The following is a 16,012-nucleotide window of genomic DNA, read 5'->3' on the forward strand; positions in this document are numbered from 1 at the left end:
CTGATGACCGCAAAGCCAGGTCATAGCCAACAATTGAAAAAGAAAAGAAAACTTTTACAAAATACCTTTTCTATACATGCATGGGGGCTGACCGCTACTTAATGCCAGAAGCCCATGACTATGATTATATGACAAAGTGCTACTGCATTTAGCTTTGAATTGATTAGTCAATTACATGTGAAAACACATCTCCACTTTGCAGTTAAATTTTGGAATATGAGCAGAATTCTAAATACATACAATCTGATAAAAAGCAGGAATATTTAAATAAATGTTTGTCATTTGATTGCATCTGAAATCCCACATATGGTAAATCAGGATACCTCTCCATGAATGCCAGCTTGACAATCAAAATAACACTGAGAAACTGCAGTATACAGGGTAGCTCTCCACGTCAAGTAATGTACAGATAAGAGCGGAATGGATGATTCCATGCAAATACTGGCCCACAATAAGTATTCCAGGACCTATATTGAAGAAATTCAGATTTTAAACTACATAAATGTACTAAAAGACACGTTCAAAGATATATCCTTACCTGGTAGGACAAAGTGAAAGAGGGAAAAAGGAATCACAGAAACTGTATTTTTTTTAACGTGTTTTATTGACTAGAAAGCATTCCTCCTGTATTTATTGTTTTTTCCCATCTGAAACTGTGGTCAGGCATTATATTTCAGTCTCCAAGCTACCTTAAACACTCCAGTTCACTACAGCTTTGCTACTAGACAGAGGTCAAGCCTTTCTCTCTCATCTGCTCTTATCTTGAGAGTTCTCCCCACCCTTTGTGTCAGCTCTGGGGATATTTTTATCTAAGTTAGTTTTCAACCAGATCAGCAAGCTTGTTTGGCATGAAATGTAGTCTACCTTCTCTGCTGACAGCCTGCATTTAGATTAATTTACAACCATGGAAATACACTATCAGCTCTTAACTTTAGGCCCAATATAGTCATTGCAGCAGTCTAATTTTAAGAATTAGTCCTACTAAATTGATTGAACATTATCTTCCCCTTGTGTTTTCTTTGGGTCAGCTGCTCCTTGATGTACACAAAATATGCATAACCTAAATCCTAAATTGAATCAATATACAGATTTTCCTTTTGTCTGAATTGAAAGAATTTCAAATAGCTACAATCAATTTATCTCCTATGTAGTAAAAGCCCGACTACGTTAAGGGAGCTGCTAAATCACTTCTGATTCAATAAAAGATGTTCAAAGAGAAAAAAAATATTTCCTGCTCAATGAAAGATTAATATAACAAACAGATAAGAAAATATACTGGATCTATGTCGAGTCAGATTCTGTTCAAGTCTTAGGAGAAAAAAGTAACACTAAGACAAAGAACATTCATAATTAAATAGAAAAAGCCAGGTGACTATCAAGTATTTACAACTGAAAACCTAGCCACCAGATGTCAGTACATTTCCACATTTTACAAAACAAAATATCAGTTCTCGGGATTTGATACAGTTGCCCAAAAAAACCCTGCATCTAGAGCCCTCTGAAACAGCGTAATGCATCCCATCTCAAAGGCCAGCAAGACATTATGTTGGGCTTCATTCCACAACTGACAAAGGAGCAGAGTCATGAAGGCACAAGGCCTTTTTGCAATCTAGACATTTGATTCTCTTGTGACAAAGTTCTACTGTTGGCAATGACAATAAAATAGATATGTCAGGGTACAGTGTTATGCAAAATACAGGTGCATTTTCCAGTATTCTGTAAGTTTTTCAAATGCTTCTGTTTATTTTGCCATACCTTAGCAGACTGACCTCGCATCATCAAATGCCTGCATATGGTGTAAATATGAATAGTACCTGCAAAAAGACAATAAAATAAATAAAAATCAGGTAAGTTCTATAATCCTACATGAAATGTGTTGTGCTAACCAACTGAAACTTTCTCCTAATATCTGGGCTATTATTTCCAGAGGAAGAAAAATAAACTAGTAATTTTCTGTAACTACTTATAAATTAGAGAAGATGAAGCCATTAAATTCTTGGGCAAAGAATTCTTGCTTCAAAAATACCAACACAGTTAAGTAGAACCATAAAAGAATAAAATCTTAAAAATGTACTATATCAAATTCGTATTAAGTAACTGAGAGAAAAATCTTTGTTTTAACCCCAAATGCCAGCCTCTTTAAAAAAAATTACCTGTCCTCACAGACCTTACCTCACATGATTACATGATTCTTCTAGTCTGACATGGCACTGTCCTAGCAGACATCACTATTATGTGATATTAAGTATGATAAGTGAAGTGAAGAAAATTGATTGTGAATAGAATTTTCAGACACATCAAAGTGACTTGCAAATAAAATCCTGTCAAAAATTTACTTAATTTAGGCTACATCACAAAACTGCTTTTAAAAAATCAGCCCTAGAAGACATTGTAGCTCTCAGGCTGGGAAAAAAGGTCTATTCTTCTGTCTGTACAAACGTTCACAAAGGGACACCTGTGGAAGCAGGAGGCATCACCGTGTCAACTATCATAGCTAAAAGGATGTTATTATCCCAATACGCAAGAATGGAACAGCATTAGGAAGATTTCTTTTTATCAGTCAAATGTGTAACAAGGCACAAAATCTATTGCCAGAAACTGCAGAAAAAATGCTCAGGAACTGGGGAAAATGTGAGTTGTTATCAACTTCTAATTAGAATATATTATTGGCTAGGCTTGGTACAGAGACCCGCCCAATATACAGGTAGTGGGACTTAAGAATGGCAGGTGAGTATATTTTAATTTTAATTCTTCTCCAATAGAAACAGATAAACAATAAACACACCTCAAAAGCTGGGTCTGAGGGCAATAGCAGTCCCAGCAAAACACAAAGATAAGAATTTTGACCAGTTACAGCTCAAAGAAAGTAAATTTTCCGAAGTTAAATTAAAAACACATTATCTCCTCAAATTATATTGCAGCAATTGACCATAGCAGAATGAATTAATGATAGTCTTTTGATTAAATAATATCTCTTTTCAAAGCAAGAATATATTGTTGTGGTTCTTGAAATATAAATCTTGACACATAATTCTCTGTGTATCTACTTCATGGAAGTTCCATTCTTTTCCTTATTTTTTTCCCTAATTCAAGCATTTATAAGTAACAGACTAAAACCATATAGAGAGAGATTTGAATACTTAAATGTTACACGGTATTAACTCTAGCCTTAGAGATCATTTAAAAATGATGCAATGTCAGACAATTTTCTTCTTTAAGATCTGCAATCCCCATCTAAAAAAACGACCTCATTAACACAAGCATTTTATTATCAGAGTTCACTCAAAAATGTCTCTATTATGTGTTTGATTTCATATTATTACTACACTCTAACCATAGCTATGATGAAAAAGTATTTACTCCTACAACAGTCCACCTAGAAAAGCCACACTATGTAGAAACTTGAATTTAAAAAACACTTCTTTTAAAAAAATAAAATTAAAAAAAACACTTCTGCTATTGAAGACTAACTAGACATTTATTCATGACCCTTAGGTTGACCATAAAGAATATGTATAAAGTTCTCCTCCACAGGTTTGCTTAGCAAAGAAATGTAAATGGAAAGCCTGAGGTACCATTATAGATAAGCCAACACAAATCCTCCTGAGGCAGAGCCACTTGCATAGTGATTCGTAATGAGGACAAGACATTGAAACAAGTCTGCAGAGACTCTTGATTCTGGAGATTTCTGTCACTGCTGCAAACCATGTGATAAGTGCAAACACTCCTCTGCTGCAGAGCATGGAACTAAAACATATGGAAACATATGTAAAATTAATACATAGAGATAAAATAGATGCATACGTCAATATTTACACCAGCAAAGTACAACAAAATGGTAAGTATTAAGAGATCAAGCGTACCAGAAAAAAAACAGCATGACATTGAAATAAGAATTAGAATATTGAGGAAGTGCTAAAGCTTTAAGTTTGCGGTACCGTCAGCCTGAGCCGGTTTCCACTGCATCACAGGATGAAAATGCACCTAGTGCACTAGGGCTGCTGGGAGGAGTGTAGGAGGAAAGGATAAATAAGGCATTAAACTAATATCCAAAGTATCTGGCTTTAATCCTTGGCTTCACTGTAGATGTCCTCTGTAAATTAAGGCAAGTCTTAACATTTCTGCACTTCTCCATCTATATCACTGACACATTATTTCTCACTCACATCCATTACTTTTCTATTCTATAGATGCATTGTTCCTACTTGGCCTTGTAATACCTAACATAATGTGACACCAGTCTTATCTGGAGTATAGTTTCACCTGAACCAACCAACATGTGAGAAAGCAAGCGAAGTGGGACACAGCCAATCAGTAACTATCAACACCTCAGAAGCTTACTAACCTGATAATATTTGAAATTATATTAAATTTTACAGTTAATTCGCTGAAACTGGAAGTTTTGAGCCCTGCAACTCCATTTCTGTGATTTCCTTAGTGTTACATTAAGAACCAAAAGCTGGCCACACAAACCTGGCAAAAAAAATCTACATATAAAGCCTTGAATTTTAATCATTTGATATATTATGATTATCCATTTCCAATTGTAGATATCATTGTCAAACTAGATTCCATCTCTGAAAATTTAGGGATATCTCAGTGTCTAAAGGCCAAGTTATAGAACAGGCATTTAGCACAACCTCAAAATAGCATCTGGCACTATGATTGGTTCAAGGCCTAGGCAGACATATAGGAGAAACCACCTCGGGAACTTCAAATTACAAAGCATTTTTTAAAAAAATACAAAATAAAATGGATTAACAGTCTTTGATCATTTTCTCCAGAAAGCTGAACTATGTTTGAAAACAAAACAAAAAAATAATAATAATAAACATAGTATCTCTCCTACCATGACATCTGCTTCTAGTTTTTAAGCAACTCCTGCTTTTTTTCTTCTCACTAAACACCTGTTTACAATCTGACTAGAGTTAGAATGAATTTTATTAGCTCAATACACAGGAGATAGCTAGACATCCCTTTTGTTGTTCTTGGTCACAGAATAACTTGCATTAGTTTTTTTAAATATCCACACATATACTTCTCAAGGAAGAACTGCTAAAGATAAAATCTAACATGGCCTTAGCATTCCCTCTATGCCTAGTGAAACACTTTCTTCCATGGATAACAAATGATAAATTGCAAGCCTAGAATAATAGAATCAGAATGGTTTGGACTGGAAGGGACCTTAAAGATCATCCAGTTCCAACCCCGCCGCAATGGGCAGGGACAATTTCCACTAGACCAGGTTGCTCAAAGCCTCATCCAACCTTGAACTCCTCCAGGGGTGGGGCATCCACAGCTTCTCTGGGCAACCTTTTCCAGTGCCTCACCAGCCTCATAGCAAAAAATTTCTTCCTAATATCTAATGTAAACCTCCTCTCTTTCAGATTAAAACCACTGCCCCTCATCCTGTCACTGCATTCTCTGACAAAGAGCCCCTCCCCACCGTTCCTATAGCCCCCCTTTAAGTACTGGAAGGTCTCCACAGAGCCTTCTCTTCTCCCACCTAAACAAGTCTCTCAGCCTATCCTCAGAAGGGAGGTGCTCCAGCCCTCTGATCATCTTCGTGGCCCTCCTCTGGACTCACTCAAACAGCTCCACACCCCTCCTGGGCTGAGGACTCCAGAACTGAAAGCAGTACTTCAGGTAAGGTTTCACGAGAGCAGAGGGGCAGAAGCACTTCCCTCGATCTGCTGATTACACTTTGATGCAGTCCAGGATACTTTTGGCTTTCTGGGCTGCAAGCGCACGTTGCTGGGTCGTGTTGAGCTTCTCATTCCCCAGCACCCCCAAGTCCTCCATTTCAGGGCTACTTGCAATTCATTTTCAGCCCAGCCTGTAATTGTGCCTGGATAGCCTCTACCTCAATAAGCAATTAACAAAAGAGAATGCCAACATACAAGCAAGGAAGCTACCAATAGTAATGTACATCCTGATTTTTTTACTATACCATGAGCTTTATTTACATGTACATTTTTACATTTTCATATCATACATATGAGTGTTACATCTCAATACAATCTACACAGACAAACTATTAAAGATTTGTTAATATTAATATTCAATTAATTTGAACTACATTTGTGGAGGATAAAATGGGCTACTTATTTTGAATGTGTCAATGTCTGACAAATAAAAAAAACTAAACACCTACCGTAAGCATTGCATTTTTGTCTCTGAAACCATTAGGAAAAAAGGTGGATTTAAATTGATGGACATCATCTATGATATCATCAAGGTTTCCAGAAACAAACTGCTGAAGGTATCTCCCATAGCACTGTAGAACTGCCAACTTATATTCCTAAAGAATGAATAATATGTTATTTTTACTGGTTTTATATTACATTTCTATTTCTATAAAAGGTGTTCTTTTTTATTATCTTCATGTAAAAAAGTATCAATGTGAAAGAGCAGCTAGAAATAGAACACTAATGTTTCATACAGACTTTCAGCATATGAAAGGCTGAAGTACTGAAAATCTTGTGGTTTGAGAGTTTCTGGGTTTTTTAATCATAAATATAACATATCAGAGAGCGATTGTCCTGCTGCTTTGCAACAGTAATGATAATGATTGATACTACACTTCTGAGACAGGTACTTCATAACATAGAACTTCGTAAACAATATACAGACATTATCACTTCTCTCTCCCTTGTTTTCCTGACATCGAAGCCCTTTTTTATAAAAGCAGAGAGGAAGTGGGCTGAATATCAGAAATCAAACACTTTGGAATAAGATGCACTAGAGCAGAATGAAACAACCAGATTTTACGTACTGCCAAGAAGTCAGCATGACTAGAAATTGCCACTGGTTCTTTAAGAACTATTAACCAACAGGATGTTGAGCTTTATGTCTCATTCAAAACAAAGCTCCCCAGCAGCATGTTGAACCACTCTAATATCATGCTGAGAGTATGGTTCAGCTCTGACTCAGCCGTGGAAGTGCCACTCACTGAATCACCTCTACCACTTCCTGCAGCAAAGACTGCTCACAGCTTTCTCTACCAACTTCACTGACTCTACCACACACATGCTAGTCACTATAAATTGGAGGGGAGAGGAAGTAACTAATTTGTATTGATTAAAATGATCCTTTAATGTTTAATCACAGAAAATTCAAAAGTATTTCCTTGCACTCACCTTTTTTCAATATAAAACGGTAACACCCTGAATTTTTAATCATCTGAGAAGTCTAACTCACATGGCCCTATTGTTCTCTTTGCTCTGTGAACGCAGCAGCCATACACAGAAACATTTACTTTCCATGGAAAGTTATGGGCTGTTGATCACGCCTGCAAAAAGGTAATTTCTCTCCCAAAGAGTTTAAAAACATATGTATAAGACCAGAGATAACAGGCACATACAGGCAGAGAAGGAGGGGAAAAAAATGAGTCAGTACTGATTTGTATGATGACTAACGGGCTAATTTCCAGATATATGATATAATGAATTTAGGTGTGTCCTAAAAGATACACAGCAGATGTATAATAGAAAGGAGACTAAAGTGAGAGGGCACTAAAAAAATAGCAGGAGGACAGAAAGTTAAGTAGGTGCTCACCCACTGACTAATTGTATTCAATAACTAGTTTTAAAGACTATTGAGTAATATATAACACAAAGGTGGCTTGAAATTCAACTAGGAGATGAATTTTTAATCTAGCATTTATAACTAACATCGATCACATTTTTTTTTCTTTCTGCTTTCTCCAAGGGAAAAGAATGACTACAATGAAAACTAAATATGTAAAGTCAAAGAAATGCACTTTAAATGGGAGTTCCAAAGACAGCTCATTTCCAAGTTTTCCAGTTTTAGGCTGGCCAGCAAACCAACTTTTTGTATAACATTGCTAACTTAACTTTTATTGTAGAAAATGACATTACACCAGAGGACAGAAGTTGCAAGCAGAAGTCCTTTCTCAGAATTCTAGATTATCTTTAGGCAATCTAGAGCCTGGTCACTAAGCACCTTGAATGTAAGGACCAAATTACCACATTTGAGCTGTACTATGGCAATCCAATGTAAAATACACAGAGCAGAGTCTGATGCTTTTGAAATAACTTCTTACAGAGTACCCTGTGAGAACAGCAGTTGCCAAGTATGATTCCATTGAAAGCCCTAGACTTCACGACAGGATGTTCTGACACAAATACCACTGATGCAATGAATGAAACATCCCCCAAATACTCACAACGTCTCCAGCAGTCTAGGTGTTGAATATTTTTCAGTTGTGATTTACCTTTTTTAAGGAGACCAGAAACGCACACGGAATTCAAGATGCAGGAGCATCATCGCTACATATAGTTGTACGATGTGCAGTCACCCCCTGGTTTTTTGTTCTGTTCCTCTCCTGACAATTCTTTATATTCAAGTTTGGTTAACTGAGCACTGAGCTGACATTTCAGTGTAACGATTGACCAATGCTCTATCCTCGTCAATATGTACTTAAGCAGCATCTACAGGCATAATCAGCTATTGTATTCTACTGTGCCAAAACAGCAAACAAATGATTAAAGAAATATTTTCAGGTGTTTAAAGAGGCAAAGGGTGCATAGAAAATACAGATATAGAAAATATATCAAAAAATCAGGGCAACTTTACAATAATGAGCAAGTGATAGAAACAACCAACTCCCATTGGAATTATTTGCTAAAAGTTCTTGCAACTTTCTAAACAGCTTCCAGTAAAATATAATTAAAAATTAAAGTGGCATAGAAACATAATGAAACATAGACTGTGACTGAGACTTTTCTGTTTTCACATGACTTACTTTGATCTGAGCAAGGGAATCACCAACTTTCAGAAGTTTTTCATTGTAATACCACTCTGGCAGTCGAGGCTTATATTTGATCCATATATTGAACAAAGTATTTGCTCTAAAAAAGATACAGGAGAAAAGGTTTCAGATCAAACTAGCAGCAGACCTGTCAAAACAAGTAAACAAATTAGGAAAACTTCAAATTGTGAAAACTCCCTTCTTCCAAAACTATTTGAACCTCTACATATTTCAAAACAAGTGATCATTAAAACCAGATTTAACAGGCAGCCAAGGACACTTCTGGTTTTCATTTCTGTTGCTATTTTTTATCAAGCATTTAAAATAGGGTGTACATTCTCCTGTGTAAATTCTTGCTAAAATGTCTAAGTATTAATCCCCTTGCGTTGTACAAACACGGTCACACATGGAAAATTTGTCCCACCTTTCAGCTACTATTTGAGAGGTTCTGTTTGAAGAAACAATTTGATATTTTAAAGACACTCAATGAATTACAGCTCTCAGTAATTATTGGGCAGAAAACTAGAAATGCTAAGTGCAGGAAAAAAAGATCCCAAATTAACAATGTATGCCAGGCAGCAGCAAACTTAGCAACTGGTAGCCATGGAATAAACCAAACAGCCATAAGAGTATATAGAGCTATGGTATACAGAGCTCTTCAGCTCACAGTATATAGGCTTATACCATGAATCACAAAAGAAGAAAGTCACTGGAAAGTCTCCACCATTAAATGCATTTGGCATTAAACATTCGGGAATTTTAAATCATAAAGAGTAGGATGCAGAGAGAAGCAAATTACACTTTTGTTAAAATAGAAAGGATTTTATGGCAATACTTGTGATACGCTTCTGTTGCCTCGGCCTGTTATTCTAGCCACAGTTGTCATCAAGAAGGACTTTGTATAACAAATTACTTATTCAGCTGAACCAGCAGGCCTCCTGTATACAGGAACTGGCTCTAAGCAGTTTGTCTTCTCTACAGAAGAACTGACTACATCACACCAGTATTATAGTCCTGACTGTTGTTTGATGGGCTAGTGTCCTGATGTGTGCAATTTTCCCACCCCAGACTTCTCTAAGAAAGCTGTATTCAAATTGGAAAACAATGATTGATCCTACAAACTGATAAAAAGCACAGCGATTCTTCAGAAAAGAATCCTGTTACCGAATTATTAATGGTATTGACAGTGTTCACAGTGCCAAGCATCTCTTATATTTATTCTCTTAACAAATCACTTGTACAGAAACCTCAGCAAAGAGTGCCTTGTGAAAGCCCAAGAGCTAAATTATTCATAGGTCACAATTTACAAGTAAGGAAAACAACTGAAGAGAGAGGAATTAATGTTTTAAAACAACCTTCTGGCTGAATTCTCACATGTAAACCTTTCACTTACTAGTGTGAGATAGCTGGAACTTTTCAACCTTTTAAGACAGTGACGGCAGACTACAACACAAGATATTTTCTTAAGCTGCTTTCTGATATTCAGAATTCAGAATCCATTCTTATAGTCTCACAGCCAGCTCTTCATTGCAGCTTATAAGATGACTCCCAGTAAAAACAAAAAAAAACCCACAAGCAACATCATTTTTTCCGTACAGAAAGCTGCAAGCCACCTTCACATTTCAAGTTGAAACAGATGAGTGTATGAGAAACTTGTCAAAATGATCTTTACTCCAAAGAATTAGAACAATCATAATCCTTTTTTTCTAAAGGTATCATCTCAACACAATTCTCAGTTCTTGAAAGTAAGCAGCAAAGAAATAAGTAGGACATTCTAGAGGTGTATCCTAAAGGAAAAAAGCAGTAATAGCACAAACTAGGCCAAAAGCAACATTATGAATAAAATGTTCTAAGACATTATGTTTGTAAAGGAAATCATAGCCCCTGGTCTAATGAAGACTGCCTTCTAAATGGGAAATGAGTCCCTCCTGGGACTCAGAGGCAGTTAACAGTCTGGGTGGCTACTGACTTCTTACACTGAGAGAAGTCTATCAGTCCAGCTAGCAGGGAAAAACCTGCAGAGGATCCAAAGTGAAGAAATCCATCAGGCATCTGAGCAGAGTTCCCTTGGACTACCAAGGGAAGAAGCTTAGGAAAAAACTTCCAGAGTTCAAGAAGTGTAATGGACATTGCTCGGGTGGGGGAAGAAAGAAGGGAAACAGTAGTAATTATCAAGTTGTAAGGCAGTAAAGTCACTGATAGTAAGAATGACTCTGGCTAAAGATCTAGAAGGTGAAACTAATAGACTTGTCTATGACTGATCAGCTGGAAAGTCCCCGGTGAAGGTCAATTTCATTTCTTATTTTGAATGCTCATATTACTAGGAGATGTATGCGTTAACGACTAACAAATCTGTAATAAACTGGTTTAGTAAAGTAGTGACAAATCTTACTGGACTTTCAAGGTAACCTGTATCTGTTATAGCGCCATGACTAACTACAAGTGAGTTCATGACATAGGAATGTTTCTTTGACACAGACAAAGGAGAGTGAGACACTTCCCAAACAGCTCATCAGCCTTTCCTTTAAACAGGCTGCAGGACACCAGAATAACAAGCTAAGCAAGTGAATTCTTAAAAAAAAAAATACTGGGCTTTCAGAGCTCAGAGGTGAAGTTTCTTTATTTCTAACCACTCTATGAATAAGAAGAACATTTTCCCTAAGGTCAATCTATTAATGGCGTTCACAGGGTAAGGCCCACATGGCTATACTTCCAGGCCAAAAGTCTTTACTACAGGTAGTAAAGGATACTTTGATACTGATCAAAAGAAGTCTTATTAAATAAGGGTGGCTAAGCCACACAATGTGAGATAAAATCAATAGTTCAAAGTAATCCTTTGATGGCCTGGTTGCCAAGAGAAATGGGAAAAAAACAATTTCTCATTTAATTAATGGGAAAAATACTTTTGATTGCTACTTGTGATTGAAAAGATTGATAACTCCAGTACAGGGCAGGTCCTCAATAATATTTGTTTCTTACATTAGAACAAGTGCCGAAATTACAGCCTTGCTGGTGACTTACCAGCACAAAAGGCTGACAGCATTGGGGGAATGAAGCTGACAATTTCATTTTTCTAATCTGAACAGACTTGCCATGTGTGGTTTTCTTGCTCCTCAAATAACAAGAACACAGTGATCTCAACCCATGCTATGAAAAACAGCATGAGAAATGACAGAACAAGAAGTCTTCAGAGCATTTAGGAAAGCACCTGCAATAGCCATTACCTTTAGAAATTCTTAGGAACAACCAGACTAAGGCTGGTTCTGCAAGCAGCACATGCTCGAATTTTGAGTTATTAAACAATGAGAGGCAAGGGAGAAACAACCCTGAAATTCCACAATCTCAAAGAAATACTCACAACTTTGCTAGCTGCCTGAACATATGCTAATAATTAGAATCCTGGCCTTCTGCCTCTGTGCTGCCCCTATACAAATGAAGAACACCAGTGGATGCAGAGCCACTGCATCTTCACATTACCCAATGTTCTGAATGCCCTGGAACTTAGGTATGGATCATTGCTACCAGTGACTTCTGGGATCAAGACACAGGTAATGTTAGTTGTCATCTGCAGGAAGAATGCTGCAGAATTCTTTGGATGAGGAAATGCTCTCATGCCAACTGAGTTATGTGTGGGCATGGGCCACATCTAGAAAATACCAGTTTGAATAAGGCAAAGTCTACTCGAGTCAAAATATTCCAGAGGTTAACATAAAGAAATGCTTGGAGGGAGACACTGTTCACAAAAACTGCTACGATGGTGTGACATTGCAAACAGATCAGAGCACAGCCAACTCACAACCAGAAGATACAGTGAATGTGTAGAAGATACAATGAACGTGTTCATCAGCAGCAATTTTGGAGGTGTCTGAAGCAGCTGAGTGGCGTTCCTTCTTCTAAGAGCCCTAAAGGGAATAGCTTTTAAAATAAAAAAAAGATCAGCTAAAGCAAGAAAAGGTCTGAAGCTACACAAAGGCTTAAAAACAGCAAAGCACTTAAATCAAAAGCCAACATATTGAATTCAAAACTGACACCTGCAAGACAGATCTAGGCCTAGAACTGACAGTGAGCATGCCACATAAACAAATTAGAAATCCAAATAGCTTAGGAAAGGAAAGATCTCCAGTGCAGACAAATGCTAGGCTGCAGAATCTGAGCAACTCCTGAAAAGCTCCTTTAGAGAAGAGTCACTTGTACACTACACCTAGGGAAGTAATCAGCAAAATACATAAGGTCAGAAGTTGAACCACCCTGTAACCTAACTCCTGTGCTGTGTTTCAGTGAAACTTTTATAACCTGGGAAACTTTCATTTTTCATGTTAAAGAACTGTAAATTCAGAATAGAACACTGGTTAGATAAACATGATAGAAAATTAGTGATTTTTCCTAAAAGAAGCAGCTGAACTTTTATCTCTTAATTGACTTAAATGCAGTAGGAGAGCCACATGAGAAATGCACAATCTATTAAAGACATATGCATGCACTATGAATCATACACCGATTCCAGTTGCTCTATCTTAACTGCATTACTAAATCTAGACTTATGCGTACCCACAGAAATGCATGTATGCGAGCAAACAAATATGCACAATTATACTTGCCATATGCTCTTCCTGCATCTATGTGCGTAAAAATATACTGGCATAGGCACAGACATATGGGTAAAAAGATCTAAGTGATGTTATTCTTATGTAGCCCTACTGCGAGCACATCTTTTAAAGGCATAGATGTGCCCACGCTCACTCACCCTTGCCCACAGTAGCACATTGCTGGTGGGATCCCAGCTGTTCCAAGCATTGTGAAGGGATTTTCCTATGAGAAAGCTCAGGCAGCTTGGATACAGCCAACAGTGGTGCTGCTGACTCAGAATCAAGGAATCACAGAAGGGTTTGGGTTGGAAGGGACCTTAAAGATCATCCAGTTCCAACCCCCTGCCAAGGGCAGGGACACCTCCCACCAGACCAGGCTGCCCAAGGCCTCAGCTAACCTGGCCTTAAACACCTCCAGGGATGGGGCAGCCACAGCTTCCCTGGGCAACCCGTGCCAGTGCCTCACCGCCCTCACAGTGGAGGAATTCTTCCTTATGGCTAGTCTAAATCTGCCCCTCTCCAGTTAATAGCCATTGCTCCTAGTCCTATCACTACAAGCCCTTGTAAAGGTCACTATAAGGTCTCCTTGGAGCCTCCTCTTCTCCAGGCTGAACAAACCCAACTCTCTCAGCCTGTCCTCGTACGGGAGGTGCTCCAGCCCTCTGATCATCCTTGTAGGCTCCTCTGGACCCGCTCCAACAGCTCCATATCCTTCTTACGTTAAGCATTCCAGAACTGGACACAATATTCCAGATGAGGTCTCACAAGAGAAGACTTGAGAGGCAGAATCACCTCCCTTGACCTGCTGGCCAAGCTTCGTTTGATGCAGCCCAGGGTATGGTTGGCCTTCTGGCGTGCAAAAGCACATCGACGGCTCATGTTGAGCTTCTCATCAACCAGCACCCTGAAGTCCTTCTCTACAGGGCAGCTCTCAATCACGTCACCCCTCATTCTGTATTGAAATTGGGGATTGCCCTGACCCAGGTGTAGGACCTTGCACTTGGCGTTGCTCAACCTCATGAGGTTCTCGCAGGTGAAGCTGTCACAGGTGTTGTGACTTCCACAACACCTTGTGCTTTTTCCTCCTAAAGCATTAACTTCTAGGAAGCGTTGGGAAAGGAGGCGTTCAGATTTTTGAAGGGTTTGTCATTACAATAAAAGAAAGGAGAAGGGGCTGCCGGTGTTTTGGCCAGGGTGGCCCAGGAGAACAGCCTCCTGGCTCGCCCCAAGGCCAGGGGCAGCGGCGGGAAGGGCTCTTTGGATCATAGAATCATAGAATAACCAGGTTGGAAGAGACCCACCGGATCATCGAGTCCAACCATTCCTATCAAACACAAAACCATGCCCCTTAGCACCTCGTCCACCCGTGCCTTAAACACCTCCAGGGAAGGTGAATCAACCACCTCCCTGGGCAGCCTGTTCCAGTGCCCAATGACCCTTTCTGTGAAGAATTTTTTCCTAATGTCCAGCCTAAACCTCCCCTGGCGGAGCTTGAGGCCATAGAACCATCACAGAACGGCTTGGGCTGGAAGGGGCCTTCAAGATCACCCAGTTCCACCCCCTGCCGTGGGATGGAAGAAGGACGCGGGGTGAGGAGGGGGCAGAGAGGAAGGGAGCGGGGTCCGAGCGGCGGGTCCTACCCGCGGCGGCGCTGCTGCTGCGGCGGCGCGGCCTCCCCCGCGGCTCCCGGCCGCCGCAGCCAACCCAAGGCGGCCCGCAGCTCGGCCTCCAAGCTGTCCACCACCGGGTTACCGGGCGCCACGGCCCCGAAGAACGAGGCCGGCGGGGGCTCGGCGGGACGCGCCATGAACGAGGCCGGCAGCGCGGCGGCGGCGTCGCGCGGCAACGGGCGGGCGGGCGCTAGGACCCGGCGGCGCTGAACCCGCCCCCTCCCCCCCCTTCCCCATTCCCCCACGCCCGGGGCTCTGTCTCCCCTAGACTCATAGAGCTATAGAATGGTTTGTGGGGGGAAGGGACCTTAAAGACCATCCAGTTCCAACCCTTGGGGTTGGAACTGGATGGTCTTTAAGGCCCCTTCCCCCCCCAGGTTGGAACTGGATGGTCTTTAAGGCCCCTTCCCCCCCCAACCATTCCATGATTCTATTCTATGATCTAAACCTGCCCCTCTCCAGTTCATACCTATTGCCCCTAGTCCTATCACTAGATGTCCTCGTCAAAAGTCCCTCCCCAGCTTTCTTGTAGCCCCTTCAGGTATTGGAATGTCGCCATAAGGTCTCCCCAGAGCCTTCTCTTCTCCAGGCTGAGCAAGCCCAACTCTCTCAGCCTGTCCTCCTATGGGAGGTGCTCCAGCCCTCTAAGCATCTTCATGGCCTCCTCTGGACCCATTCCAACAGTTCCATATCTTTCTTATGTTGTGGATTCCAGAACTGGACACAGTCCAGTCTACCCTCTTGAGAGTAGGGAGGCTCTACAGAGGGATCTGGACAGGCTGGATCAATGTTCTGTGACTGCTTGTATGAGGTTCAACAAGGCCAAGTGCCAAGTCCTGCTCCTGAGACACAGCAACCCCGTGCAGCGCTACAGGCTTGGGGAAGAGTGCCTGGAAAGCTGCCTGGCAGAGAAGGACCTGGAGATGTTGGTTGACAACCAGCTCAACATGAGCCAGCAGTGTGCCTAGGTGGCCAAGAAGGCC

The 16,012-nt window shown here is 40.1% G+C and overlaps 1 protein-coding gene across 1 annotated transcript in view; it reads right to left on the bottom strand.

The window, feature by feature from the left end:
* Positions 1 to 15,166, bottom strand: part of CFAP54 (cilia and flagella associated protein 54) — a 108,149-nt gene extending 92,983 nt beyond the window's left edge. Inside the window, exons 1-6 of the mRNA XM_069853649.1 lie at positions 15,000 to 15,166; positions 8,768 to 8,873; positions 6,155 to 6,301; positions 3,576 to 3,747; positions 1,756 to 1,814; positions 324 to 467 (exon numbers count right to left, since the gene is read on the bottom strand). Of these exons, the coding sequence (XP_069709750.1) occupies positions 324 to 467; positions 1,756 to 1,814; positions 3,576 to 3,747; positions 6,155 to 6,301; positions 8,768 to 8,873; positions 15,000 to 15,166 (795 nt within the window). The remainder of the gene's footprint in view (positions 1 to 323; positions 468 to 1,755; positions 1,815 to 3,575; positions 3,748 to 6,154; positions 6,302 to 8,767; positions 8,874 to 14,999) is intronic.
* Between the last annotated feature and the right edge of the window lie 846 nt (positions 15,167 to 16,012).

Source organism: Phaenicophaeus curvirostris, chromosome 1 (assembly GCF_032191515.1).
Source record: "Phaenicophaeus curvirostris isolate KB17595 chromosome 1, BPBGC_Pcur_1.0, whole genome shotgun sequence".
Classification (NCBI taxonomy): Eukaryota; Metazoa; Chordata; class Aves; order Cuculiformes; family Cuculidae; genus Phaenicophaeus; species Phaenicophaeus curvirostris.